The sequence below is a fragment of the Coturnix japonica genome, chromosome 38, assembly GCF_054131305.1.
Source record: "Coturnix japonica strain WE chromosome 38, WE-NBRP24, whole genome shotgun sequence".
Lineage (NCBI taxonomy): Eukaryota > Metazoa > Chordata > Aves > Galliformes > Phasianidae > Coturnix > Coturnix japonica.
The window spans coordinates 5513119-5538935 of NC_140700.1; the positions used below are offsets into that span (position 1 = coordinate 5513119).

Below are 25817 nucleotides of genomic sequence, written 5' to 3' on the forward strand. Positions count from 1 at the left end.
AGCTCCTTCCCTTCGCCCCGCTCCATTCTCCTCCTCTGTCTCCGCTGTGATTTTCCTTTCTTTAATATTTCAGCTCCATCCCCGGAGATGGATCTGCCCGCGCCTTTTTTTTTTTTTAATAGACTTTTTCTCCCTCTATTAAACTTTTCCAATCTTCGTCCCTTTCTTTTTTTCTTTCTCTTTTCTTTTTACCTTCCCACCTCTTTAAACAAAACAACCAAAAAATAAGAGGAAAAGTTATAAAATCCCACTTCCCGACTGCCCCACTTTTGTATTTCAGTAACTGAGAAAGGGAAACTGCTCCATCTGAGCTCCTCGCAGTGCATGGGGTGGGTTTGGAGCTGGGGTCTCACCTGGCCCCACCATCCACCTTTGCATGCTGAGGGCTTTGTGGTGCTGCACGGCGTGGTTCCCTTTGCTGCACACAGCAGAGGGGCTGCAGGTGGTTGTGTTGGAGCTGTGCTCCCTTCCAGCCCTGTTCTGCATCCAGTAGCAGTTGGTGCTCCCTGAGCTTCTGTTGCATCCCAGCACTGCAGCTTTTGGGCCCCTCTGTCACTCCGGGCTTGAAACCTTCACTCTGGACCCCAGACCTTCTCTCTGATCATGAGCATCTGTAGGTGACCCCAAAGCCATCCATGAACACCTGTGGGGTGCCCCCAGTCCATCCTATAGGGGATCCTAAGCCCAACCGTGAGCACCTGGAGGTTACCCCACACCCACCCACGAGCACCAGTGGGTGCCCAGTGTGGGGTGCTCCCACCTCTGCCCTATGGTGGGCGCCCATGGGTGGCTCTGGGGTTCCCCTGAGCCGATGACCGAGGCCCAAGCACCAAGTCACTATTTAATTAGAGGTCCCTGATTAACAAAACTTGGTGTTCAGCTTCCTCCTGCCCTCATCTTTCCTGGCTCCGAATCAATGGCTTTGATATGCTAATTAGGGAGTAATTTAATTTCAAAAGGCCGCAATTAACAAGGGTGTTGTGGACATGCTGTAGTTAAGCGGCGTAATCTAATTTGCATTAGTAACAAGCAGGGACTAATTAGAAGCTTAATTAGACACTTAGATGGCTCTTGTGTTTACTTTCTTAATGAGATGGAGTGGGGCTCTCTCTCTTTTTTTTTAATCTTTTCAAGAGCACAACGGAGGGAAGCGTGGAATGGAGCCACGTGCCCAGCCCTGACCCTGCTGGGGGGTCCCCAAAAGTGGGGCAGAACCCCCTATGGGCTCAGAGCATCGTTGGGTGCAGTTGGAGCATCACTGGGTGCAGTTTTAGCGCCCCTGGATGCAGCTGGAGCATCATTGGGTGCAACTGCAGCATCATTAGGATGGAGCATCCTCATGTCTCCAGGTGCGCCGGGACCAGGTCACGCCAGCAGTTGGGACCCTCTGGGAAATACCCCCTTGGTCGATTTTGGGGGGGGCTGCTGCCCCATTACCCCGTGCCCGGAGCCCATGGGCGCTGTGCAGTGCTCAGTGCTGCCCGGAGGAGTCGCTGGGAGTGAGATGAAAGTGGGAGATGAAAGTGCCTGGAGGTGTGATCCCATTAAAGCGGTGCCCGGGTTTAGCCAATCCTCAGTCCTTTAAATCTCTTCTAATTTCCAGTAATGCTTTAGATTCATTTTAGCTCCCCCGGACTTTTATTTTTAATCCCCTTTCCACATTTCCATGTGTTTATGTGTTAATTAAAGGGTAAAAAGCCATTCTCCAAGCAATCCCGGCTGCCTCGGATTTGGGGCGGCTGTAGAGTGTTCCCACTGCCGTGCATGGGGCTGGGGGCAGCCGCCCCATAGATGCCACATCCCTCCTCCCAGCGCCCACAGCTCCATCCCCTCCACGCTCCGTGTGTCCATCAGGCTGTTAATTGCGTTAATTACGGAGCTCGGAGGTGTTAATTGGAAAGCCCCAGTCCTGTGTGTTGGGGGGGTGTCAGTGGAAAGGAATGGTGCTCAACATCGCGGGTTAGCAGCAAGTCGGGATGTCAGGGAGATGTTGCTGCTCAGATTAAGCAATTGTTAATTAAAAAGCGACGGTAATTAATATGCCCTGGTTACCATATGGTGCTGCTGAAGGCTGGGGGAGGCTTTCATTGCGGAAGGTGCGCGCTTTATTGAGAGGGGGGAAAAGAAGCAGACCTCGCTGCCATCATTTTTATTGTAATTATTTTTACTTTCTATCGGGTTTTGTAGAACTTAGAAATGAATGGAAATATTTTTGTTACGACGAGTGCTCGCTTTTATGACTTCCTGCACGGTGCTGCTCCGTCCCATCCAGGCTGTGAGCTCATTACATCGCAGGGATGGGGCCGTCCCTCATCCCACCCCATTCCATCCCCCATCCCACCCCATCCCACCCCATCCCATCCCATCCCTCCCCATCCCTGCTGCTCCTCACTGCAGACAGATTTCCTCCCATTTCGCCTTCAGCTCATCCCCATGGCCAGGAAAGTTGACATCCTTTCCAAAACTCTTTTTTTTGGGGGGTTGTTGGTTCTTTTTTCTTTTTTTGGCCTCATTTAATGCTTCCTGCTGCAGCTCTGGATGTTGCCGTTCTCCATATAAAAGTCAGATCTCTCGGGTCCTGTGTGTTCCATGCAACAAATGAGTTTTTTTCTAAAGGCTTTTGCCTTTTGGGGTAAAACATGAGGAATCGGGGCAGCGCCTTTCCTGGCTGCTTTGCTCCTAATGCAGCATCTGCAGGCAGCATCCCTGGAAGTTGCTCAGCTTGAGCCATCCCAGTGCTGCTGCTGTGCTCCATCCCATGCAGTGTCCCCCATGCTCTTCTCCCCATGCAACATCCCCATCCTCGTGGTGCAGGAGAGCCGGCGGCCCCACATGGGAATTAATGTCAGTCATATACCCTGCGGAAATGACTTCTGAAATGCATATAATCTCAAACATGCAAATGAGAAGCTTGCTTCACCCTGTTTAATATGAATGATCAGCTCCTGAATAGCTATTATTACACGCCACATTTCAGCAATTATGTTGTTCGTGGTTTGTCTTGCTGTCTTTTGGGGCGGGGTTGGGGGAAGGAGGGGGAAAAAGAGAAGAAAAAGGGGAAAATGGCATTTCTTGTCCCCGTCCTTCGTGCTTTATTTCCTCCCGTTTGTAACTTGTAGATCAGCTCTGAGCTGTGGTGGTGGGCGACCAGCCCATGGCAGGAGGGACTTTGGGGTCCCTTCCAACCCAACCATCCCATGGTTCTATGATCTTTAAGTTTGTTCTGTCTGCTGCTGCTGCATCTTCTGCTTTGTACCCTGTGATAAACTCTCACATCCCGGTGCTGGAGCTGGGGGTGCTGCTGGGGGGGTCACTCTGTCTTCTCACCCTCCACTCTCTCCTCTCTCCTCAGGTCCCTCTAGAACGTCATGATGGTGGAATCCGCCTCGGAGACGATCCGCTCCGCTCCCTCCGGCCAGAACGGGGTCAGCAGCATCAACAACCAGCCCGACGGGGGCGGGGGCGGCGGCGGGGGCCGGGAGGGGGCTGCCAGCGGGGACAGCAACGGGGAGCTGAGCCCAGTGGAGCTCCTGCACTTCCAGCAGCAGCAGGTAGGAAGGATCCGCGTGGGGCAACTAAAGTTGGGCATGGGGTCATGGTGGGGACCTCTGGGTTTGGCTGTCCCAAATCCTGCTCTAATAAGGACACCCACAGCTGGTGTCCTGCTGTAATAGGGACATCTCTGCAGCCAGATGCCTTCTGGATAGCCCCAGACATAGAGAACCCCAAACTCTCTGGGGGTTTGTCGTGGAGTTCTCCAAACATTTGGGTTTGGGCAGCATTTGTGTGCACCCCCCTCACCCCCAGGGGTGCTCCAGGAGATGGGTCACACCAGGCCTGGTTCTTGCACCCACCCTTACAGGGACGGAGCCCTGGCAGCTGCCTGGCCATGCTCTGCAGGGGAGAGTTGCCCATGCTGGGGGGGTTGGCATGCTCAGACCCCTTGATGCACAAAGAGGAAGAGAAAAGCTTTAGGAATAGAGTGAAGGCCACAGGCAGTAAAGCAGGAGCAGGTTTGCTCTGTTTCAGCCCATCCAGGTGGGTGAGTGCTGGGAGCTCAGAGATGAGTTAAGCTCACATGTATGGTAGACACGTACAGATCTGTGTGTGCTCTGTCCTGGCACACACATGTGCACCTTGGAGGTGGCACACACGTCCCTGGGGGGCACCCATTGTCCCCGTGTTCCTGCAGGTTATCCTTCCAAACAAACTTGGGAGAAAACATAAATTTTCCTCCTTGGATACTAAATAAGGCAATGATCCCTGCCTCGTATGGAGATCGCCTCCCTGAGCCATAAATTCCAGCGTGAAAGCTGTAAAAAATTGCTGTGTCTGATACTTTAGTAGTGAGTGCTGTAAATCCATTACCTGAATAACAGCCGTTTCGCACGCAGTTAAGCCCCTGTTCCCCTGCTCTGAAGGGTAATCATGCGTGTAATGCTCCCGCGAGTCACCCTGTGAGCTCCGCGCTCCCGAGTTGCAGGTTGGATGGATCGGGGACATGCAGCCCCATGTAGCACAGAGCTGCGAGCTGCAGGCCGGGCTGTGCTCTATGGGGAGGGGGAGTGGGGGGCTGCACAGCACTGAGCTCTTGGCTGCTCCCATAGCAATGCACACAGCGTGAATCCCAGCACAGCGCGTGGCCGGGGCTGCATCCCACCTCTTGGCCCAAATCTCACCTCTATGCCCAAATTTCGTCACTGTCCCCAAGTGTTGCCCTTCTGCTTGTAGAGCCACTGGGGGCTTTGAACTTGGGCTTGCTCTTATGGGACATTTCCCAACAAGGTGTTGTGCTCTGCCCTCATTTTTCGGGTTGGTTTTGGAGCTGTGAGCTGTGCTTTGGGCTCTGCTGCCCGAGCCCTGCATCCAATGGAGCTGGAATCCAGATTCCCTCTGTGGGTTTGGATGGGGGCTGCTGGGCTGGGCTCAGGGTTTGGTTTGGTGGTGCTGGGGATCCCTGCTGTACCCCTGAGGGGGGTCTGTGCATTGTGAGGTGCTCGAGACCCTCTGGAGCTGCTCTGTGCCCACCTGGTGCAGGCACTGGTCCGTCCCAGCCCATCTCTGTGCCGTCCATCCTTCCCATTGGGAGCACCTCCCAGACTCTGGAGGGACCGGAGCAGCCGCACACCCCCCTCCCTTCCCTCTCCCCCGGCCCAGGGGACGGCGTTGCCCTGAAATCCTCAGCTTTCAATGGAGGGGCCCCGGCTGCCGAGCCTGAATAGCGTGCACTGCTTTGTGCCGGGGCTGGCGGAGGGGAGAGGTCGGCCGGGGGCATGGGAGGGCTGCCCGGCCCCCAGCATCTCCCCCCGTCGTTGCTGTGGGAACGCTGACAGACCTCCAGCACGTCGGCATCCGTGCCCCAAAGCGCCCACCCAGGGCTGTTAAGGAGGGGGTTGGACCCACGGGTTGGACCTGGCCCCATCCCCATGGGGGAAATGGGGCGTGGGGTGGGGGGCACTGCCCAATATTGGGGTGTGGGACAGGGCAGCAATGGGGCTTTGGGGTATTCATGTGCACCCTGGGGCTGACGGGCTGTTGCTGCTGGGGGGATTGTGCAGAGCAGGGCCACGAGTGCTGGGGTTGGTTTGGGGCTCATGGGGTTCCCCAGATTGCTCCAGAAACGTCCTGCCATGAGTTTGTTGCACCTCAGCCTTTCCAAATGCTGCGCCTGCACCCTCTGCCTGAGCCCCTGCTATTGAATGGGGACAACCAGCCTAAATTCCACCTCCCCAGTGTGCGCTCCTATGGAAAAGGGGCGTCTGGAGAGCTCTGCTTCTACTGCATCAGTTCAGAGTTTTATTTTATCACACAAAAATAGGGAGATATTTACAGTTCATTGCGGACTCAGGGAACATGAAGGGCAAGTTATTGGGGGAAATAAGGCTCGCAAAGAAAAGCAGCAACTTGGAGAAGTTGGATTGAGTGCACCGAGCACAAACACAGGAGGGATTTGGGGTGGGGGCTTGGGGAGGGGAGCCCCACAGTGCCCTTCATTTGTGGGTCTGACCCCAATCCTGCACAGAGGGGAGGGATGGTTGCACTGCTGCCAAGGGCCGCCCGGCACACTTTGTTCCTTTCCTTTCTCTGTGTCATTTTCTTCACTCTGCTCTTTTTTGAGCCATTTGGTTCTGGTTAAGCTCGGCCGGGGCTGGGCTGGGTGGAAGTGCTGTTCAATATGGCATCATTTACCGTTAATATCCAGCTAAAAATATCCGCGCCTCCTTTTAACAGCTCTGGTTCTGGAATGGCTCGATGTCATTTTTAGGAGCTTTGTGTCAAAACGCCGCTGCTTTTTTGCTTCTTCTTTTTTCCTTTTTTTTCCTCTTTTCCATCTTTTTTCCTTCCCCTTTTTTTTTTCTTTTTCCTTCTTTTTCATTTTTACCTTTTTGTTTCATTTTCCTTTTTCCTATTTTCTTCCTTTTTATTTTGCCTCTTTTCCTTTCCCCCCCTCTTTTTCTTTCCCTTCATTTTCTCCCCTTTATTTTTCTCAATTCCTTTCTGTTTATTTTTCCCCTTTTATTTTTCTACCAAACAAAACCCAGCAGTTTCTCCCCCCATCCCATGGTTGCATACACAGCTCTATAGGGATGGGAGTGCTGGGTTTTGTCTGGGGGGGCACCTGTACATGGATGGTGTCCAGGCACTTCTTAGGTCCTTCCTTCACCTCTTTTCAGTGCTTACAAAAAGAAAGAAGCTCAAGTATTAAATGAGCAGAGCCCAGCCAGGTTCTGGTGCTGTCTGCACCCCCAGCTCGTAGCACTGCAGAGGGCACAGCCCCACAGCACCAGCTCCCAGCGTCAGTGTCTGAGACGCTGCAAACTTTTTTGATGGGGTAATTTGCTGATCAAAGGGAGCCGTCCAGGAGCATGATGAATTTGACACAACCCATTCGTTCCTAATTACGGGTAACGTGCTAATGACTCTTGAATAGCACCGTGCAGGGGGCTGGGATTGAAAAATAATAATACAAAAAATCATCTTTTTCTGCACATGATGGAGCCGGGAGGTGAACACAGCTGTGCTGGGGGGGATCTGCGTCCCTCTGCCTCCCCATGCTCCCAGCACAGGGTGGGGGCTGCTCCCCTCCGTACCCCTGCGAGGGGATCCTGGCGCTGTGCTGAATGGATGCATACAGCCAGAGAGCTCTATCTATAGCCAGGGCGCCCTATAGAGAGGATTCCTATATAAACAGGGTGCCCCATAACTGTGGTGCTCTATAATGAGGATGCCTTATAGAGAAGGTGACCTGTAACCATGGTGTCCTATAACCAGGGTGCTCTGTAGTGAAGCTGACCTATAACAAAGGTACCCCATCACCAGGGGTGCCCTATATGAGGGTCCCTATAACCGCAGTGCCCTCTACAAGGATGCCACAATGTCTTTCCTTGGCCCTGCAAGTTTCTCTGTTCCCCTCCCACCTGTCGGCTCCTGAGCACCATTTCCCTTTGATCCCATACAGCATTTCAGGGCTCTGTGCAGCCTCCCATGGCTGAGCTGAACTGAAGCAGCGATGTGGGGGCAGCGGGCTCTGGGGGGGGGGGTTGCCCTGTGTGCGGTCCTGAGGCCATGCCATTTTTTTCTTGTAAATCTTGTAATTTCGTGCTTGAGAGCACACCAAAGTGAGGCAGCCAGCGGGGAGTGAATTAAATTCCCCCCTGAGAGGCAGTGGCTCGGCCCCCTGCGGCCCCACTGCTGCCATGGGACACCAGTGGCACTGTGCCCCCCAGTGCCCTGCCTGCCCAGTGCTGCATTGGCGATGCTCAGCGCAGAGCTTGCAGCAATCCCGGGCCCTCCTGGTGCCCTACAGCTCCCATTGGTGCACAAAGAGCAAACAGGGCATGGGGGGGTGTGGGGAGAGCAGTGCTACAGGGGTCTCCTGGGGGCGTTGGGCAGCAGCTCCTTGCAGCCCCCAAAGCTGCAGAGGGATTCCATGCAGTGTGAATGGAAGGAGCAAAGCCCTGCACAGCTCTGACAAATGGACACGTAGAGAGCCCCAAAAAGCTGCCCAGGGGCACAGATGTGCATGGGGCTGCTCTGCACATGCTGCAGTCCCAGCCCCATCCCCAACCTGCTCCACAATGCAAAGCAGCTTCGCATCATCTCCCTCCACCCTTTGGCTTTTAACTGGAATTACTGTTTTCATTTTGAAAAGTAATTAAAACATCAGACCTTGAGCTGTCATAACTGTCACATGGCTCTGTGTGCGCATTGCCGATGCGCATCTATCGCTGGTAATAGCAGGGAAGTATCGGAGCCCGGGGAGGAGCGTGCCCTGCACCAGCTCTGCAGGCCACGAGAGCTGAGATCCTGCTTTATTTCTGCACTTTGGGTGCAGTGATGAGTTTGTCAGCACTTAGAGCCTGCACCTTCTGCTGCCATGCAGTGCTAATGGAGGTGTTCTCCTGCATTTCCTACAACCCCAATCCGGGCAGCAGAGGGAAGCTGTGCTGGGAGCTGTGTGACGGCACCCGGTGTCTTTGGGCACGTGGCACGGCAGGTGCTGGCTGTGTGCAGTGCTGTGATGCTGGGTGCACGTTGCCATGGGAAGGCGCTGGGTGCTGCGGAGGGGGCCGGTAGAGCAGGGTGAGTGCTTTGAGCCTGGATGAGCCGGTGGTGCAGGAGAGCATCGGGTGCTGCCCTCCTTTGTGCCCCCTTAACCCAACCCACAGGGAACCACAGCGGGAGGACCCACAGCTGAAGGGCGAGTGAGCCCGGAGGGAGGAGGAGGAGGCAGAGGGCCCCTTCCCACCGCCCACCCCGTGTGTCTCTTTTGCAGGCTCTCCAGGTGGCACGCCAGTTCCTGCTGCAGCAGGCCGCGGGGCTGAGCTCCCCCAGCAGCAATGAGGGCAAGCAGCCGGCGGTGCAGGTGAGCCCCAGGACCTCCCCCTCTGCGGAGCTTTTTGGGAAGGGCTCGGCTGCAGAGCAGCACAGATGTGCAGGGCAGTGCTGTCTGTGGGATGGCCGCAATGCAGCAGGAGCCCAGAGAGAGACACTGATGCCCTGCAGAGCTCCAGAAAGATGCCAGGGTTTGGTGTGTCAACCCCTGGCTGCACACACATCCCATTCCTTTGGCTGCTTCTGTAACGGCAGGATGGGAAGGAAAGGGTTGCTTGGGGTCAACGTTGTGTTTGGGGGAAAGGTCCCCCTGGGGGACATGGGCACAGGAGGGATGGTGGCATAGAGAGGAGGGCACTGGGTGCCACCTCGCCTTGGGACAGTGTTTGGGTGGAAGTGCAGAGCTCCCTGGTGCTGGGGGAGAACTGGTACCCACAGGCTGGCACTGGGGCTGGAGCCAGGTGGGTCCTTGTGCAAGGGACCCATGGGGCGAGTGTTGGTGGCACTGAAAAATGGGCTCCCATGGGACACAGTGCCAATGGGGGGGCGTCTTCTCCTGGCTCTGTGCCTTGGCCAAAGGAAAGGGTAGAGAGAAGAGAGAAAAGGGGCAGGGACAGTGGAGGGGGAAAGCAGGGGTGAGCCCAGAGAGCAGGGGAGGTGAAAAGAAGCAAAACCCAAGTGAATGGGAAGTGACAATTTAAATAGCTGTGTGGAGGGGCTCTCCCTTCAGGCTAATTAAATTTATCGGAGAACAGCAGGTTACCTTATTAGAGCCACGTGGGTTTAATTAACAAAGGAAAGTAATTAGCACGCTCGCTTCCCAAGCTGGAGGTCCTGCCTGTACCAGGTGCAGGGAGGGGGCTGCGTGGGGCTGGGAATGGGCTCCGGTGGGCTCCTTTCTACCCAGAATGGGAGCAGAGCACCGAGGTGAGGACATCCCCTGTGCCCTTCCCCTTTGCTTTTCCTCTTGCTGCTGAACTGCATTTTGGTTGCAAGCAGCCTCTGGTCCTTTGGTGAGGTTTCTTTATGCTTGAGGTGCCCCATCCACCCTGTGCTCCTGGCCTTGCCTTGCTCTCTCCTTTGGAGGTTGTATGGCCAGGGCATGGCTGTATTTCATCGTGCATGCAGTGCCACTGCTCCCTGAGCCACCTGGGTGCCACTGTGTCCCTGTGGGGCCAGGGGGGACCCACACCCCTACAGCCCCAACCTCCACGGGTCCCAGCGGCAGTGAGTCAACGTGAGCTGCAGGCAGGCGGCCTTTTTCCAGCGGTGTCTGCAGGAAGGAAATGCAGTCACCACATGGAAAATACCACGCGAGACAAAGGCAGTAAGAGTGAAGTCACGTTCCGGTAAGCACTGTGCGCTGCTGGCCGGCCGGCTGCAGCAGGGTTAACTGCATCTGCTGCCCTCCTCCCTTTGTGTTGCAAAAGAACTTGTGAAAGTTGTAGACGTGAGTCAGAAATAGCTCATAACTCAGCAGCCCGGCCTCTTCCTCCCCTGCCCAGCAGCTGGAGCGGGATCTGCGCGGGGGGAGATGGGGATTAAGCGGGCTGCTTTGAAAGGAAGTTTATCTGACGGCGGTGGTGTGGGTGAGACTGGCCAGGAGGCTGCGGGGCGAGGAGGAGGAGGGAGAAGGAGGAGGAGGAGGAAGGCTGCGTGCTGGTGCTGAGCACCCAAACCCGGAGCGCTGTGGGTTCCCCACTGCTGGGGTTGGGACGTTGGTGGGGCGCTGTGCCAGCAGCAATATTAATGGCAGTCGGCAGCGGCGCGCTCCTGAAAGCAAACAGGGAGCTGCTGGTGGGCGCGATAGGGATCGCGGGCGGTGTGTTCCGTGTGAACCCGCGGTGCCCCCAGATGCCTGGAGGTGTAGCTGAGCACGGAGCCGTGCAGCTGACATTGGGCTGCAGCTGCAGCCCCAAAGCCATCGCCATGGGATGGTCCGAAGCATTTCTGCTTCTTTGCAGCCTGGAAGTGCTGGTGATTTTGGTGGAGTGGTACAAAGTTGTGGCGTTTTGCAGCGAGCTCAGCGCTGTGCTGCTCTCCATCGCTCACAGTGCCCACGTGCTGCTGTTTCAGTGCTGGGCTCCATCCGTCGCAGCATCACGGGGTGACCAGAAATCAGCCTCTGGGGCCCCTCAATGCGGCTGCACAGCTCTTGAGTGGGGACGGAGCGGCAGGGAAGGGGAGAGGAGTTCAGAGCAAACTGCGGGAAATTGCTTTTCTTTTGTCTGCGGTGGCGGGGAGGGCAGCGGAGCGGAAAAGTGTATTTTGTTGATTTGAAACTTGAGTGAAATGGGTAATGAAGACAGATCAATAGCAGCCCTTCTGCAGTCCCTCTCCTGAAGGAAGGCAGCAGCCCGTCCTGCTCCGCACTGTATTTCCATCTCAACACCCTGCCCTCCATTCTGAGCCCTTCCTCCCCAGCGCCGCTTCCTTTCCCCGGCCAGCGGCCCAGTTACCCCCATTAGTGCATTGGATTGATCCCCACCTGGTGAGCGGGGTTGGGGCACAGGTGGCACAAAGCAGGGGCTCTATCTCCTGCCATTCCAAGCTAAACCCTCAGTTTGAAGCTGTTGCATTTGTGTTTTGGGGCTGTCGCAGTGGAAATGGGGGTGCTCCTTTGCCGTGGCTCCATATGATGCTGACAGTGGGATCCCGTCTTGTTTTCCACCCCCGCCCCAGCGCTGGCACGTTGGGATTACAACCCTGAGCGCTGGGAAAATGACCCGCGGGATATGGAGGCGGCCGATCTGCTGCAGCATCGTCGGGTCTTTTAGTGAGGCAGCCAAAGCTGTTAGTAAGCAGTTCTGCGGGGTGGCAGGAGGCCAGCAGTGAGGCAAACCCTTCTGTGTGCCCACGGCAGATGCCAGCCCGTCACACGGGGCCCAGCGGGACACAGACGGGACTGAGCCTGGGTGCTGGGCAGCCTGAAATGCTCCCATCTCCCATGCTGCCCATCCCCAAGGGCTGCCCCGTGCCGTGCCCCCATCTCCAGCTGCCATCAGCCCCCCCAGGTGGCACCTCGCGGTGTCCCTGTGCTGACAGCAGCTGTCCCATTCCCCATCCCACAGCTGGGATGGGCGAGCAGAGTTTGCTGCAAGTGGGAATTTCCCATTGGATTCCAAGCTCCTGCTCTGCTCGGAGCCATCCCAACATCTGGGCAGGGAGCTGCGCTCCGCCGATGCTCAGCCTCACCCCACCACCTTCCCACGTCAGCCCCGCGTCGGAGCGCGGGAGAAAAAAGGCATTTAATGCAGACAAAGGTTGTATGAAAATATAATTCCGCTTTTGTTAGCAGCCATCAAACTCTAAAAAGCGTCGCTTTTGTTTTCTTGTAACGTTGTGAAAACCTCGTGTCGGATCGAGAGCTGGGGCCCTCTCGACTAATCGCCTCTCCTTTGTGTTTTTAGATTATAGGGGCAATTAGTGTTGTCAAAACCTCTGGCAATTCTCTTTGCTCTTGACAGGGTGTCAGTCCGTTGGGCGAGAAATGGAAGGTGTTATAACTCTCCGGTAATTAGGATGCCTCCGATTGGAAAATGCCAGCAACGGCGGATGAGGGGCCGTGGATGGGGGTGGGGAGGCAGCCAGGGTTGGGGGGGGGGATGCGTGCAGCAATTAATTAGGGGCTCTCATTCTGAGCACGCTGCCAGCTTGATGAATCGCGTAGGGAAAGGAGCGGGATGCTCCTCTGCTCCCAGCGCGTGAGCAGACCCCTGCACATCGCTCTCACCAGATGTGTGCACAGCTGCACGCTGCCACCTGAGCTCTGTGTGGGGACGCCGTGGGGTTGGCCGTGGTTTGGACTCCTCCGGCCCAGCTCGCTGCTGGGGTTGCTGTTGTTGGGTGGGGTGTCATCCCACTCACTGCTTGGTCCGTATCGCTGTGCTGGGATGTCCTCAGGCCCCCAGTGCTGCCCCTCTGTGAGCACCCAGCAGCAGCCCCAGGCTGTGAAGCAGCAGCAGTTAATAACTAACCCTGACCCGCTGGTGCCTGGGGGGGCTCATGGTGACAAACGGAGCTCAGCGTGCTCCTGACACCTCCCTGCAGCCCGGTGCCTGAGCAAACAGATAAGCCTTTGCAATCTCCCTTGAAGGTCAGCGCGCTCCGGTGCGGCCGGGTGCTGGCGGGGGGAGGCAGTGCTGGGGCTCCTCCCTGGGCTTAGGGTGAGCTGCAGCCACAGAGCCACCGGCTTCATGGCTCTGTCTCTTGGTTCTGAAGGTCTTCAGACCCGTGTGCTTGGTTTGAATGGTGAGAAGCACCCAGGGAGCACTGGGGAGCCCCACTGAATGCCCAGTGCTGTTTGGGGTGTTACCCATGCCCATAGGATGACAGGGGCTGCACATGAGGCAGTGCTGGTTCTCAGTGCTTCGTTCCTGCAGGCTCCTCTCTGCCTTCAGCACCACATCACATCCCCACCTTGGGATCAGGGTAGTCCCATCATGCCAGGACCGACGCCTGAGGGCATCTCCAAATGGGATGTGGAGATAAGGGGACACAGGGGAGGCGGTTGGCAGAGGGTTTGGGATGGGGTCAGGCTGTCAGCATATGGGGAGGGCTGGGAGCAGCAGTGTGTGACGTGTGTGTCCCTCCTCTCTGCAGGTCCCCGTGTCCGTGGCTATGATGTCCCCGCAGATGATCACGCCGCAGCAGATGCAGCAGATCCTGTCCCCACCGCAGCTCCAGGCCCTCCTGCAGCAGCAGCAGGCAATAATGCTGCAGCAGGTAACGCTGCTCCCCCTGGGGTTCCCAACTTCCCTCTGCCCTTCCCTGGGGGTCCCCGGCACAGCCTGCACTGGGAGAGCTGCGGGTGCAGCTGCAGAAGGGATCACAGAGCTGTGCCCTGGGGCCAGCAGGGGGCTGGCAGGGGGCTGCAGGCCGGGTGGGTGCTGCATGGCTCCATCCAGATCCAGGGCTGCAGCATTCCCAAGTGCTGCTCACATGTGAAAGGAGCAATGAGGGAAGAGGAGGGAGACGAGGAAAAAACCAAACCCCAAGTGTGGCACAAAGCTGGGCCGCTCAGTAAACACCTCCGCTGGCGGAGAGAGGGAAGGAGCGATCCCACAAGCATCCTCCCCACCCTTCCTCCTGCCTCCAGTACCTGTTTACTCCAAACAGGCTGATAAGGGCTCAAGGTTGGCCCCAGGGAAAGAACAAAGGGTAAACACTACCCTGGGTGGGTCCTCCCGCAGCCTCTTTGGAGCCGGATAAAGAAACACGTTTGACTGCAAATTAAACAACCCAGGCCGGAATAGCTCGCATTCTCCACCAGAAGAAAACCAAACATCACACCTCTCACCCCTGACCCAATGTTCCCGCAGCCGCGCTCGACCATGCGGCAGAGCCCCGGCTTTGATTGGCTTTCGGGTAAACACCGAGCCCTTCCAAACCTGTTCACCGACAGAAAAAGCAAAGTTGCTGCTGTCAGCGCTGTCAGCCTCGAGCTGATAAAGGCTTCCCGGCATCCAAAGGGGCATTCCTGAGCCACAGCCGCCCACCCGCGCTCGCCCCCAGCCCTGCAGCCCCATAAGCCGTGCTGTGCCGTGGGGCTGTGCTGCTGGTCACCGAGTGGGGCTGAGTGCTGCATCACCCGCACTGCGGCTCAGCACATGGGATGAGGGTCTCCCTGCTGGAGTGTCCTCCCTGCACACAGAGCCTGCACTGGGCATGGGGCAGTGGGGGACACCCCAGCTCTGCAGCAACATCCATTAAGTGTGTGGGGCTGGGAGGGGGATTCTCTGCTACTGGGACGTGGGGTTACTGCTGTCAGAACAGATGTGCTCACACCTCATCCCTGCCCCACTGAGAGCTGTGCTTGGCACTGGGTGGCTGCAGCATGGGGTTGGCAGTGCAGGGCAGGGAGCCAACTGGGTGTTGCTGGTGTTGATCCGTCCTCTCTCCTCCCGTCCCTCCCAGTTGCAGGAATACTACAAGAAGCAACAGGAGCAGCTTCACCTGCAGCTATTGACACAACAGCAAGCCGGAAAGCAGCAACCCAAAGAGGTGAGCTCATGCAGATGGGTTCTGGGCCATCAGATCTGGCTGCAAATAAAAGGGGACCAGCAGGAAGAAAACAAGGCGTGTGCAAATCCCAGCACCTGGGGGAGCAGCAGGGCTGTCAGAGGGGACATGGGACTCAGTGGCCCCCGGGACAAATCCTCCCCTCGAGGGGAGGGCAGAGCAGGGTTGGCACAGCCCTGCCCCATTGCATGGCCCCGTTCAGCCATGTGGCAGCAGCACAACCGGGATGCTGCAGTGGGAACCCAGAGCAGGGCTTAGGAACCCTTTTCTCCTCCCTACTCTGTACGTGGGGCTGCCAGGGCAGTTCCATGCTGTGCACATTGCGGCACCCCAGCACTGCTGCTGTCTATGTTCCATGCTGGCACCCACTCGAGCTTTACTGGGCTCTGACTGCGGCTGCCATCGTTGTGCCCATGCAGTGCGCAGGGGTCAGCCTTCCTGCAGCCATCTCTGAGAGCTCCAGGATCAGATCTGGCTTAAAGAGAGCATGGCAACTTGTAATTACAGCACTGCAGAGGAAAGGAGAAATGTGTCTGCTGAGAAATGCTACCGGGGAGAAGGGGCACGGCTGGGTGCCTCGCTGGGATGGAGCGGGGCTGTGGTGTGTCCCAGAGCTGTTTGCTGTGTTGCTTTGCAAGGGAGAACCCTCAGCATCCCGGTGCTGTGCTTTGGGGCTGGGGACATCCTTCCCCCTGTGGAACAGGGTGGCCGAGCTGCTGCCATGTGCCATTCCTCCCCAACCCGCTGTTCCCAGAGCCCTGCAGAGCAAGGGGGTCCCTGTGTGCTCCAATGGAGGGGGCTGCCCCTGCTCCCCCCGAGCCCACTCCAGCACAGCCCCCCAAGTCCATCCAGGCTGGGGAGGGACGACGGGGGGCCACCTCTGCCTCACCTCAGCATCAGCTTAATGAACTGCTCCTGTCAGTCCCTGGTGTCACGCTGAAACTCCTCTTGATGTGCTCATAAATCAAAGTGACGGCGCCTCGCACCCCGTGAGCTGCACCCACTCAGCTGCAGCTAATGTAGGCGGCGCTGGGAAGGTACCGCAGCCCCAAACCAGGGGGGTCACTGCCATGGGGGTGGGGGGACACTGAGAGACCCAGCTGGGTGATCAAACCCTCACAGGGAGCCAGGACAAAGGGTTCCAGCTCTTAAAACACAGCGGGCACAGCTCTTGCTTCCCATCAGGGACCACCACCAGTAGGTGCCACGGGTTGGACCCCTGCAGGTGCACCCTGTGTGCACGGTGCATTCCAAAGCCATTCACTTTATGGCTGTTCAGTGCTTCGTTTGTGCTCTGGGGGGGGCCGAGGGGCTCCCGGGGAGGATGTGACACTTGGTGGGGGTGACCCATAGTTGTAACTGTGAAGCTGGAGGGACACACACGTGGGTTGAAGTGTTTGGAGCTGCAGAGCGGGGTGTGCCCACAGGGGCTGGTTGTGCTGAGCTGAGTGCCCCGGGGATCCCAGTGACTTCATCTGCTGCCAATCTGCCCCTGCTTCCCACCGGGAAGTGCCATGAACGAGGCAGTGTTTGGGAGCCTAGGCATGCCCAGGGCCCCCGGGGAGGGCGGCGGTGGGGCTGGGAGAAAGCAGGGAGAGCCCGGCTCCGCTATGGGGTGAGGACATGGCTTGTGGGGGGGCACGGGTGTCTGCCTGGGGTGCACAGCCCTGTCCCGCTCTCCTCCCTGCATCCCAGCCCTGCAGGGCCGCAGCATCCAGGGTTCCTCCCGGCCCAGTGTCAAATGTGCTTCTCTGAGTGGTACAGTGGGACCCCGTGCACACCATGCTTGCAGCTCGCTGCTCCCAGGGGGCCCCATCCTGCTCTGTGCCCCACAGAGCTGCATTGCCATGGGGGTCAGCGCGCTGCTGCCAGCCTGGCTCCTCACAGCCTGCAGACAGTGTCAGAGCAAACAGAGGGGTTCACGGGGTTACGGGGCTGCCTGTCCTGCTAATGAGGCCGGGCAGCCTGGGGCAGCTCCCCTCTCATGGCCCGCTTGGATTAGCAGCTGCCTTTCCCTGTCCCTAATTGAATTCTCTCCCCTTCAGTTAATTCTCATGGATTTCTCGGTGCCTCCCCAGAGACCCGTCCTGCCTAACAAGTTTAGGGCCGGTTCCATCGGTCAGAGTTGGGGGAGAGCCCCCCTGGTCTGTGCCCCATGTGGTGACACTGGGGTGGGCACCCATGGACCACCAGCACTGGGTGCCAGCTGCCCCCAGCTAAGGGGACTCATAGAGATCATCTGTGGGGATGGGATGGAAGGAGGGTGTGCACAGCTGGTGTTTGTTAGGGCATATTTTGGGTGCTGGACACCCCCCTCCATTGCTGGTGCTGTGCAGAGCTGTGCCTGGTGCTCACGCAGACACCCAGCTCTGCTCCCTCCCTCTTTTCAGTGCTTCCTCTTTTATTTTTTCTCCTCTTTTCTTTTTTTTTTCCCACTTTCCTTTTCTTCCCCTCCTCTTCCGATAGATCAAAGCCTGTTCCTGGCGCGGCCGCCAGCCAAGCAGGCCCTGCAGCATGGAGCCCCGGCGTGCTGCCCACACCTGCAGCCGTGCCCCTGCCCTCCCCGGGGCCACGATGGCGCTGCTCACCGTCTCCCTTTTGTCTCCCAGCAGCCGTTAGGGAACAAGCAGCTGGCGTTCCAGCAGCAGCTCCTGCAGATGCAGCAGCTCCAGCAGCAGCACCTGTTAAACCTGCAGCGCCAGGGGCTGGTGAGCCTCCCACCAGGCCAGGGCACCGTGCCCCTGCAGACCCTCCCTCAAGGTAAGGAGTGGGGCTGGGGGCTCGGGGGGTTCCTGCGGTTGGGGTTTTGTGATGTGGGGATGATGTGGGAGGTGATGATTTGCACAGTGCAGGAGCGATGCTGAGCACTGGGTAGGATGGGGGGAGGTTGTGTCCCCCACTGATGGCTGTGTCCCACCCCCTGCAGCTGTGTGCCCCTCGGACCTGCAGCAGCTCTGGAAGGAGGTCACTGCCACCCAGCCTGTCGAAGACAGCATCAAACAAGAGGGTCTCGACCTCACCACCAACACCTCCAACTCTACCTCGTTTTCGGCCGCCAAGGTCTCACCTCCCATTTCCCATCACCCTCTGCCCAATGGGCAGAGCACCATGCACACGCCGAGGAGGGACAGGTAGGGACAGGCTCTGGCCGTTCTGCTTTTACCCCCGGGGAGGTGGGTTGGAACCAGAGGGTCTGCAGGGTCCCTTCCCCCCCAACCTCTGTTCTGTGATGACTGGGAGCCACGCAGCCCATGGCTGGGGAGGTTCTCGGGGCTGACCCCCCCTCCATGGGTCTGTGTCCTCTGCAGCTCTTCCCATGAAGAGACCCCCGGCTCTCACCCACTCTACGGCCATGGAGAATGCAAGTGGCCGGGCTGCGAAACCCTCTGTGAGGACTTGGGACAGTTTGTCAAGTAAGTGCTGCCTTCCTTAGGGGGGAGGGCTGATCTTTGGGGCACGCCTGAAATTCAGTCCCCAGACAATGCAAAAGGGGGAACCTGTGCAGAAGGGGACACAGGGCAGGCTGTGCTGCTGGAGGAGGAAAGAGCCCGTGCAGGGCTGGGGGGTGCAGCTCCCTGCTGGGGGGAGAGGAGGGGAGGGAGCAGATGGCAGCACGGCAGCGGCTGACACCGCTTGTGGGCTCTGCGCTGACTGATTAACTCCGCTGTCGAGGAGCCCTCTGCTAGCGTCAGGGTCAAACAAATTGTTTTCACGCTTCGTCAGAGGTTTACTTAATTAGTTCATTTGCAATTAGATCTCTTTGTAGCCGGGATTTTTAGCAAAGACATCAGAAGGAACTGACGGGCTCTCTCGTTTGCTGCGTTCCCCCCCTCCTCTCAGCTGTTTGCTGGCAGTGGCCACGGTGCTGCTCGGCCAGGGCTGGTCTTCCAAAGCCCTCCTGGGTATGGGGAGGGCGGCTGGGGCTGTGCCACCCTGCCCTTCCCCTGGGACGGGGCCCAGCAGTGCTTTGCTGGGGGAGGATGAGGAGGAGGAGTGCGAAGGCATCCGTTGGGGCCGGGAGCAGTGAGTCAGTGCATCAGGCTGTGTGCCCTCCTGCCTCTGACTCACCAGGTGAAGCCAGATAAGGCACAGCCGAGGCTCTCCAGGCATGTTTGCACGGGGCAGATGAGCCGCCTCCGGTTTGGAAAGCAGCACTGGGTTGGCACGGAGGGGCCAGGGCTGACAGAGCCACCCCATCAGGGAGGGGAGTGGTGGTCTGCATAGCGGGGCCGACCCCAGTTGTGGCCTCAGTGGGCGGGGGGCACATCTCTGGCACGTCTGAGCATAACACCCCACGTTCTCCTCCTCAGACACCTCAATACAGAACACGCACTTGATGACCGAAGCACAGCCCAGTGTCGAGTTCAGATGCAAGTGGTACAGCAGCTGGAGATACAGGTGGGCACAGGGACTGCTGGAAAGTGGGGTGCTGGGTGAGGAGCCCAAGTCTGATGTTCAGAGTGTGACCAAGGGATGCTATTTAAATAGTCCTTTTCCCACTGCCTCGGCCCCCTGCTTCCCCAGTCCAGGGGGGCTGCGCTGCCATTGCAGCTCTTGGCGTAACGCATGGGGTTGAAAGCAATTACCAGAGCTTAAAGAGGGGAGGGAAGGGAGAAGGAAAAACAACAGATCCTGAAGGGCTCGCAGAGTGCTGTGTGTGTGAGTGGGGAGCTGCCACCACAGCCACCAATTATAAAGTTTTCAGCACGGAGCTCCCGCTGTGTCGGCGGAGAGCGTCTGCATCACGAGGGGGGACCTGTCAGCTCTAATGAGCGCGAAGGCAGCCGAGCTGCTCCAAACTTGCTCAAACTCCACACCGGCTCCCACCATTAACCTCTCCCAGCCCGGGTTTGAGGGGTCGTGGCAGGAAGGGAAGGTGACGGGAGGAGAGCGCGTGTCAGGTCCCATCGGCTGCGCTGAGCTCAACGCCTCTCCTGGTGCCACAGCGAATATTTCACCCTTCCCTGCGTGCTGGGGAGCAGTCGGGTGGGGGGCACAATTACTGTGATGCTGTGCATCTGGGCGGATGGATGGATGGACACAGGGGTGGACGTGGGGACATGGGTACACTTGGGGATGCCCCCATCCCACCTGACCCGCTCCCCTCTGCCTCCTCAGCTGGCAAAGGAGAGTGAGCGCCTGCAGGCCATGATGGCCCACCTCCACATGAGACCTTCGGAGCCAAAGCCTTTCAGCCAACCTGTAAGCACACGCCTCCCTCCCTGCCCCTCTGCCACCCCACACCCCCCACTCCTTTGCTTTTTCCCTGCTCCTTCCTCCCCTCTCCCTGCATGTGGCCACTGCGTGGATGGGCTTCTCAGGATGTGTGTCATGTTCTCCAGTTCTGATCTGTTGTGCCAGCATCAGTGCATGGCGTGGGGCAGAAGTGAAGTGCTGCTCGTATTGGTACATGGTGCTGCTTTGGGCATGGGTGCATCCCATCCCTACCTGATATCTGCATCCCCATCCCGTGGTACATCCCACTCCCAGCAGCTCCCCCTGCCGCACCTCTCACCTCCTGCCCACAGCACAATCCCACTCCCAGTGCCCGAGGACCCCAGTGCCCAGCACCCAGACCCACACTTTCCCCACTCCCATCCGCTCTCCCTTCCTCCCCGCAGCTGAACCTGGTCTCGAGTGCTACCCTCTCCAAGAGCACCTCGGACACGTTCCCTGATGGTTTACCTCATCCCCCCACCTCTGCCACGGCCCCCATCACCCCGCTGCGGCAGGGCCCCTCCGTCATCAGCTCTTCCACGTTACACAGCGTGGGGCCCATCCGCAGGAGGAACTCGGAGAAGTTCTGCACCCCGATATCTTCAGGTGAGCGCAGGGACGGGGCCGCGGGGCTGGCAGTGCAGCCTGAGGGGGGGATGCCATCACCCCTCCATCCCCTTCTCGTCCTCCCTGCAGAGCTTGCACAGAACCATGAGTTTTACAAGAATGCAGACGTCCGGCCGCCCTTCACGTACGCCTCGCTCATCCGGCAGGTGAGTGGCTCACCCCAAAGCTGCTCCCTCCCTTCACTACAGCAGGAGGCAGGAGCCCCTCTGACTCTTTGCACGAAGGTCGGGCTCTTTGCGAGTGATACTCTGTCCCCTGTTGGCTCCCCAGGCCATCCTGGAGACCCCCGACAGGCAGCTGACGCTGAACGAGATCTACAACTGGTTCACCAGGATGTTCGCCTACTTCAGGAGGAACACAGCCACATGGAAGGTGAGAGCACGGCACGGGGCTGCTGCAGCCCCACATCCAGCACAGCAGAACCCAGCACTGCTGGGGGAGACGCTCCCATTTTTATGTGCTGGGGTCTGGTTTGTCACACAGCTTGGGAATAGTGTGGGGAATGATTTTGTGCCTTAGATGTGAGCACTCTGCCCCCAGGATGCATCCCCAGACTGCGAGGGGAGAGTTATGGGGGGAGCAAGGGACCACTTTGCAGATGGAAGGGGCTGCTGTGATGGCAGGGATGGGTTGCTCTGCAGCCGGGCATCCCCATGCACTGCTGAAGCAGGGCAGATGAAACCTGGTGCCGGGTGGTGCGTGTGGGTGATGCAGCGCTGTGCAGCCCGGTGTCCCCCTCACGGCACAGGGCAGCACTGCAGCTGGCCGAGCTGCACCGAGCATCGAGTGGGGCTGTGCTCGTTTCTCCCATGCTGAGGTTTGTCTGTGGGGCAGAGAGCTGTGGGTCCATCAGGCACAGCCCTTTCCCTGCCCCGTGTGTCAGATCCCTCCCCTGTGCAGTGAAACTCTCTGTGCTCAAGGCCAGGTTTCTTTTCAAGGAGGGGGATGCACAGTAAAAATCACCTTATTTCCTCCCTCCAGAAAACTGACATTTCTGAGGTTCCTCCCTCAGCCCCAACTTCCCCCCCAGGACCCCATCCCCACACTGGGGCAGAGCCATGGAGCAGCGTGGGGGCCCTGAGCTGGAGGGCATAGAGCAAACATCATTATGAAAGGCAAAGAGGAGAAGCAAACAGAGCAGCCAGGTCTGGCACTCAACAAACACTGTTAAACTATGAAAGCTGTGTCTGGGTGAGGTGAGGACCCCCACCCCCAGGATGGGCAGCACTGCTCCATGGCACATGGGGTGGCTCATGGCAGCTGCTCAGTGCCAGCAGCACAGTGTGCTCTGCAGGGCTGGGGTCCAACTGGGTGGGAACAGTTTGGAACCACTGTGTGGGGGGGAGTGCCCCTCATTCCCACATCCCCAGCACTTCCATAGGGATTTGTTCCACTTCTGCCCTGTGCAGGCGCATCCCTGCCAGCACCTCCCCAGCACAGTGATATTGGGGAGCACTGGGCTGCCGGGGGGCACTGGGGAGGGATGCTGCCGGCTCAGTCAGGCTCTGAGCATACAGTGCACCCTGCTTCTAACTGGGGCTTTGTTTGGCCGACCAGCCCCCTGCGTGTGCAGGAAGGAGGAAGGGAAGGAAGTCCTGTGTTTGCTCGCCTGAGGACGGGGGTTCAAGGGCGGTGCTGGATCCTGTCCCCCCTCCCTGCCTGGGGCTGAGGGTTTGCAGTGAGGGCACAAGGTTGGGGAGATGGGGATAGTGGTGTGGGATTCCCTGTGGGGTTCCCGGCTCCCTCCACCCATATCCACCCATACTGGACTGGGAGGACAGGGAACACCTTTGGGGTCAGATGAAGGGATGGGCAGAGAGGACGGAGGGTGAGGGGCTTTGTTTCCATCCTCACATTAAAAAAGGGGTTGGGGGGGGTCAGACAGTGCTGTGTGCTGTGAGTTTCCGGGACCTCTCACACTCAGTGATGCAGGGGGGGGGCAGTCCTTGCCTCTCCTTCTGCCTTGTTGTGCTGGCCGGCTCCTTTGTTTATACAGCCCCCATTCGACCTTTTAAATTGCTGTTAATGTTTTAGCGTAACGAATTAGTCTCTCATCACGAATCAGGACTCGAAATAAAATAAAAAGAAAAAAAAAAAAAGGAAAAAAAAAAAAGAAAAAAAAGAAAGAAGAAAAAAAAAACCCTCCGAGGCCAACTTCCTGAAATTGGGGTCATTCTCATTTGCAAGGCAGAGAATCTGAGAACCTTAATGCAAGGAAATTTATTCAAAGGCAGAGCCCCGGCGTGATTAGGCCCTTTGTAATTATAGCTCGGAGAGATTCCACTCCAGCCTCCTGCCTCCCTCATGGATTAGCAAGTGAGTCGGAAAAATACACAGGATTTAATTAGAGGCAAATTAAAATTGGTAATGAAATAGGGGCAGTAGCAAATGGCAGGGAGTTGGAAGGGGAAAAGGGAGCCGGTATCTCTCGGGGCTGCGCTGTCTGCCTACGTGTGCGTCTCTTTATTTTACATTTAGAGATGTAAAGATGGTCGACGTAAAGAAGAAAGGGAGGGAAAGGACCCAAAAGGGATTGGAGGGGTGGGGGGGGAAGCAAGGAGGAGAGCTGTGTGTCCGCAGCGGGTGCTCAGGTCCCCGCTGGTGTCACTACCCCTTGTTCTGCTCGGTCCCCATCCCAGTGGCAGCATCAGGCTGAGGGTCAGGGCATCACAGAGCCGTCACCCTGGGACAGGCTGTGTCAGCCCAGGGTGAGCGGTGGCACCGTGTGCTGGGGGGGATGGAGGGGGGCAGCTGTCGGGCTGTGGGTGTCAGGGCTTGGCTGTGCTGCTCAGCTGCATCGTCCCCCCCTGCAGAACGCCGTCCGCCACAACCTGAGCCTGCACAAGTGCTTCGTGCGCGTGGAGAACGTCAAGGGCGCCGTGTGGACCGTGGATGAGCATGAGTACCAAAAGCGAAGGCCACCAAAGATGACAGGGTGGGTGCCATCATCTCCTCCTCTGCTGGCAGCGCTGCCGCTCTCGGGGCCGGCAGCGCTCAGGCTGCTTTCTGCTCTCTGTCTTCTGCAGGAGTCCGACTTTAGTCAAAAACATGATTTCAGGACTCGGTTACGGAGCACTTAATGCGAGTTACCAGGTGAGGATGCTCTGCTCATCCCCATCCCTGCAGCATGCAGCCAGCCCCACTGCACGGCACAGGCGTTCTCCCATCTCACCCCTTTGCTCGTTGCAGGCGGCGTTGGCAGAGAGCAGCTTCCCACTGCTCAACAGCCCCACCATGATCAACACCAGCTCCGCCAGCGGGATGCTGCACGTGGGCCACGACGACGTCAGCAGCACAGTGGAGCAGGTCAACAGCAACGGCAGCAGCAGCCCACGCCTGTCCCCACAGCAGTACAGGTTGGTGGGACGGGGGGCGGCCACGTCCCTGCAGGGTGTGGGGTTGGAGAAGGGGTGATGGCGCTGCTCGGTGCCTCTGGTGGCTCATGGCCCCCACACAGGGGCAGTGTGGGTTATAAAGGGTCGGGGGGTTGAGTGCCAGCAGGGCCGTCCCTGTGAGGTGGAGGGCTCAGCCCCACTCTCCCCCCTGCAGCAGCCACCCCGTGCACGTGAAGGAGGAACCAGCTGAGGCTGAGGACGACAACCGGCCCGTCTCACTGCTGGCCACCGCCACCCAGAATGTGACAATTCCTGACGACAGGGACCTGGAGGAGGAGCTGCCGGTGGAAGACTTGTCCTAAGGACCCCGAGCGCTGCCCGCGCTCCGGCTGCAGACAAACCCCGGCTCCTGCCTCCCCAAGGTGACCTCTGGCGTTAACCCGTTTCTTCAAGGCACTTCCACAAAGCAGAAGGGTTTCCTTGGGGCACCCGTCCTGCTCCCCACTGCCCGGTGACTGGTGGGTCCCCGGAGTGGGGGACGTGCGGCGAAACAAGAAACAAACCCCCCCGAGCTGAACGTTGTCCCCCCTCCTCCCTTGGTTAGTAACTGGTGAACGAGGATGGTAGATTGTTTCTGTCCGAAGTCGTCCCTCCTTCCTTCCCCACACCCACACTCCAAGGAAGGCTCCTCCATCCCCTCATCCCACACCGTGTGGCTGTGGGTTCTCTACAAGATGTGGCTCCAGGATGTCCCCAAACCCCCGGCGATGGCCCCAGGGAGGCAGGACCCCTCTGCCGAGCCTCTTCCCAGCGGGTTTTGCACTACGAGGACCCGCGGTCCTTTCCCACACGCTGCCTCCATCCAGCTTTGAGGGAAGAAACCGCAGAAATGGGGCTGAGACCTGCACTGCAGCCTCACCAGCATCCGGCACCTGCTGGGATCCCTCGTGCCTGCATGGCCCAGATGTCACCACCAATGGTGCTGCCCAGCCCCTGTGTGCCGTCCTCCAGTCCCCAACACCACCGGGCTGGTGGCATCCAGGTGGTGACAACCATCCTGGCCAGGCACTGAAGACAAAGATCCGGCTGCATCTTGGCGTTGGGTGCAGCGGGTGATGGCTCCCGGGGCCAGACCTATATAGGGCTGGTAGGGAAGAAGCTTGTCGCTGCAGCTGGGATGGGCTCTGCGTCCTGCAGGAGCTACAAAGGAGGCTGGCACATGGAGTCCCACCAGCAGAACCCTGCCGGGCTCTGGCACTGCCATCCACACCAGGGTGGTTCGGGCTCAGCCTCAGGCCAGGCCCGCTGGAGCCGGGCTCTCCGTTCCCCATTTTGCCTTCATTCTGTCCTCCTCTTGTGTGCGTTGCGCGTCTGCATCCAGATGGGAAGATACCAAAAGATGTCTAGAGACAGCAGGTCCGTAGTTCAGGTGAACAGATGGTATTGATGCCAAAAAGAAATATTAATAATAACGAGAACGACACAACCAAACACCCCTCTTCTCCCTGCGCTTTCTTTCTCTGGTGGCAGTGGTTGTACCCTGTGCTCCCCATGGCCTGATCTGCACCCCCCCCTCCTGTCCTGGGGGTGCCATTTGGTGCTGCCTGGCTGCAGCATTTCTCTAGGCTCATCCCTCCTCCTCCTTCCTCTGCTATGAGGCACTGAGAGCCACTCTCCAGTGCAGTGGGGCTCTGTGGGGCACCTTGTGGGGCTGCTGCGTTTTGTGCTGAAAATGGGACACGTGCTGTGGGGTACAGGCAGGGGATCCCCAGGTGAGCACTG

General features: G+C 58.2%; 1 protein-coding gene across 4 annotated transcripts in view; it reads left to right on the forward strand.

Annotated features, from left to right (window-relative positions):
* FOXP4 (forkhead box P4) overlaps positions 1-25526 on the forward strand; it is a 32753-nt gene extending 7227 nt beyond the window's left edge. For 2 of the 4 annotated variants that reach the window (XM_015885354.3, XM_015885355.3), the window contains exons 2-17: positions 3353-3551; positions 8777-8866; positions 13438-13560; positions 14752-14838; positions 17466-17616; positions 17783-17987; positions 18165-18269; positions 19167-19254; positions 19975-20058; positions 20478-20679; positions 20770-20846; positions 20971-21072; positions 23514-23635; positions 23727-23793; positions 23890-24056; positions 24250-25526. In XM_015885354.3, the coding sequence (XP_015740840.2) occupies positions 3369-3551; positions 8777-8866; positions 13438-13560; positions 14752-14838; positions 17466-17616; positions 17783-17987; positions 18165-18269; positions 19167-19254; positions 19975-20058; positions 20478-20679; positions 20770-20846; positions 20971-21072; positions 23514-23635; positions 23727-23793; positions 23890-24056; positions 24250-24397 (2001 nt within the window). In that variant the 5' untranslated portion in view covers positions 3353-3368 and the 3' untranslated portion in view covers positions 24398-25526. The remainder of the gene's footprint in view (positions 1-3352; positions 3552-8776; positions 8867-13437; positions 13561-14751; positions 14839-17465; positions 17617-17782; positions 17988-18164; positions 18270-19166; positions 19255-19974; positions 20059-20477; positions 20680-20769; positions 20847-20970; positions 21073-23513; positions 23636-23726; positions 23794-23889; positions 24057-24249) is intronic. The other 2 variants (XM_015885358.3, XM_015885359.3) reach the window with 2 other exon arrangements.
* Positions 25527-25817: the final 291 nt, after the last annotated feature.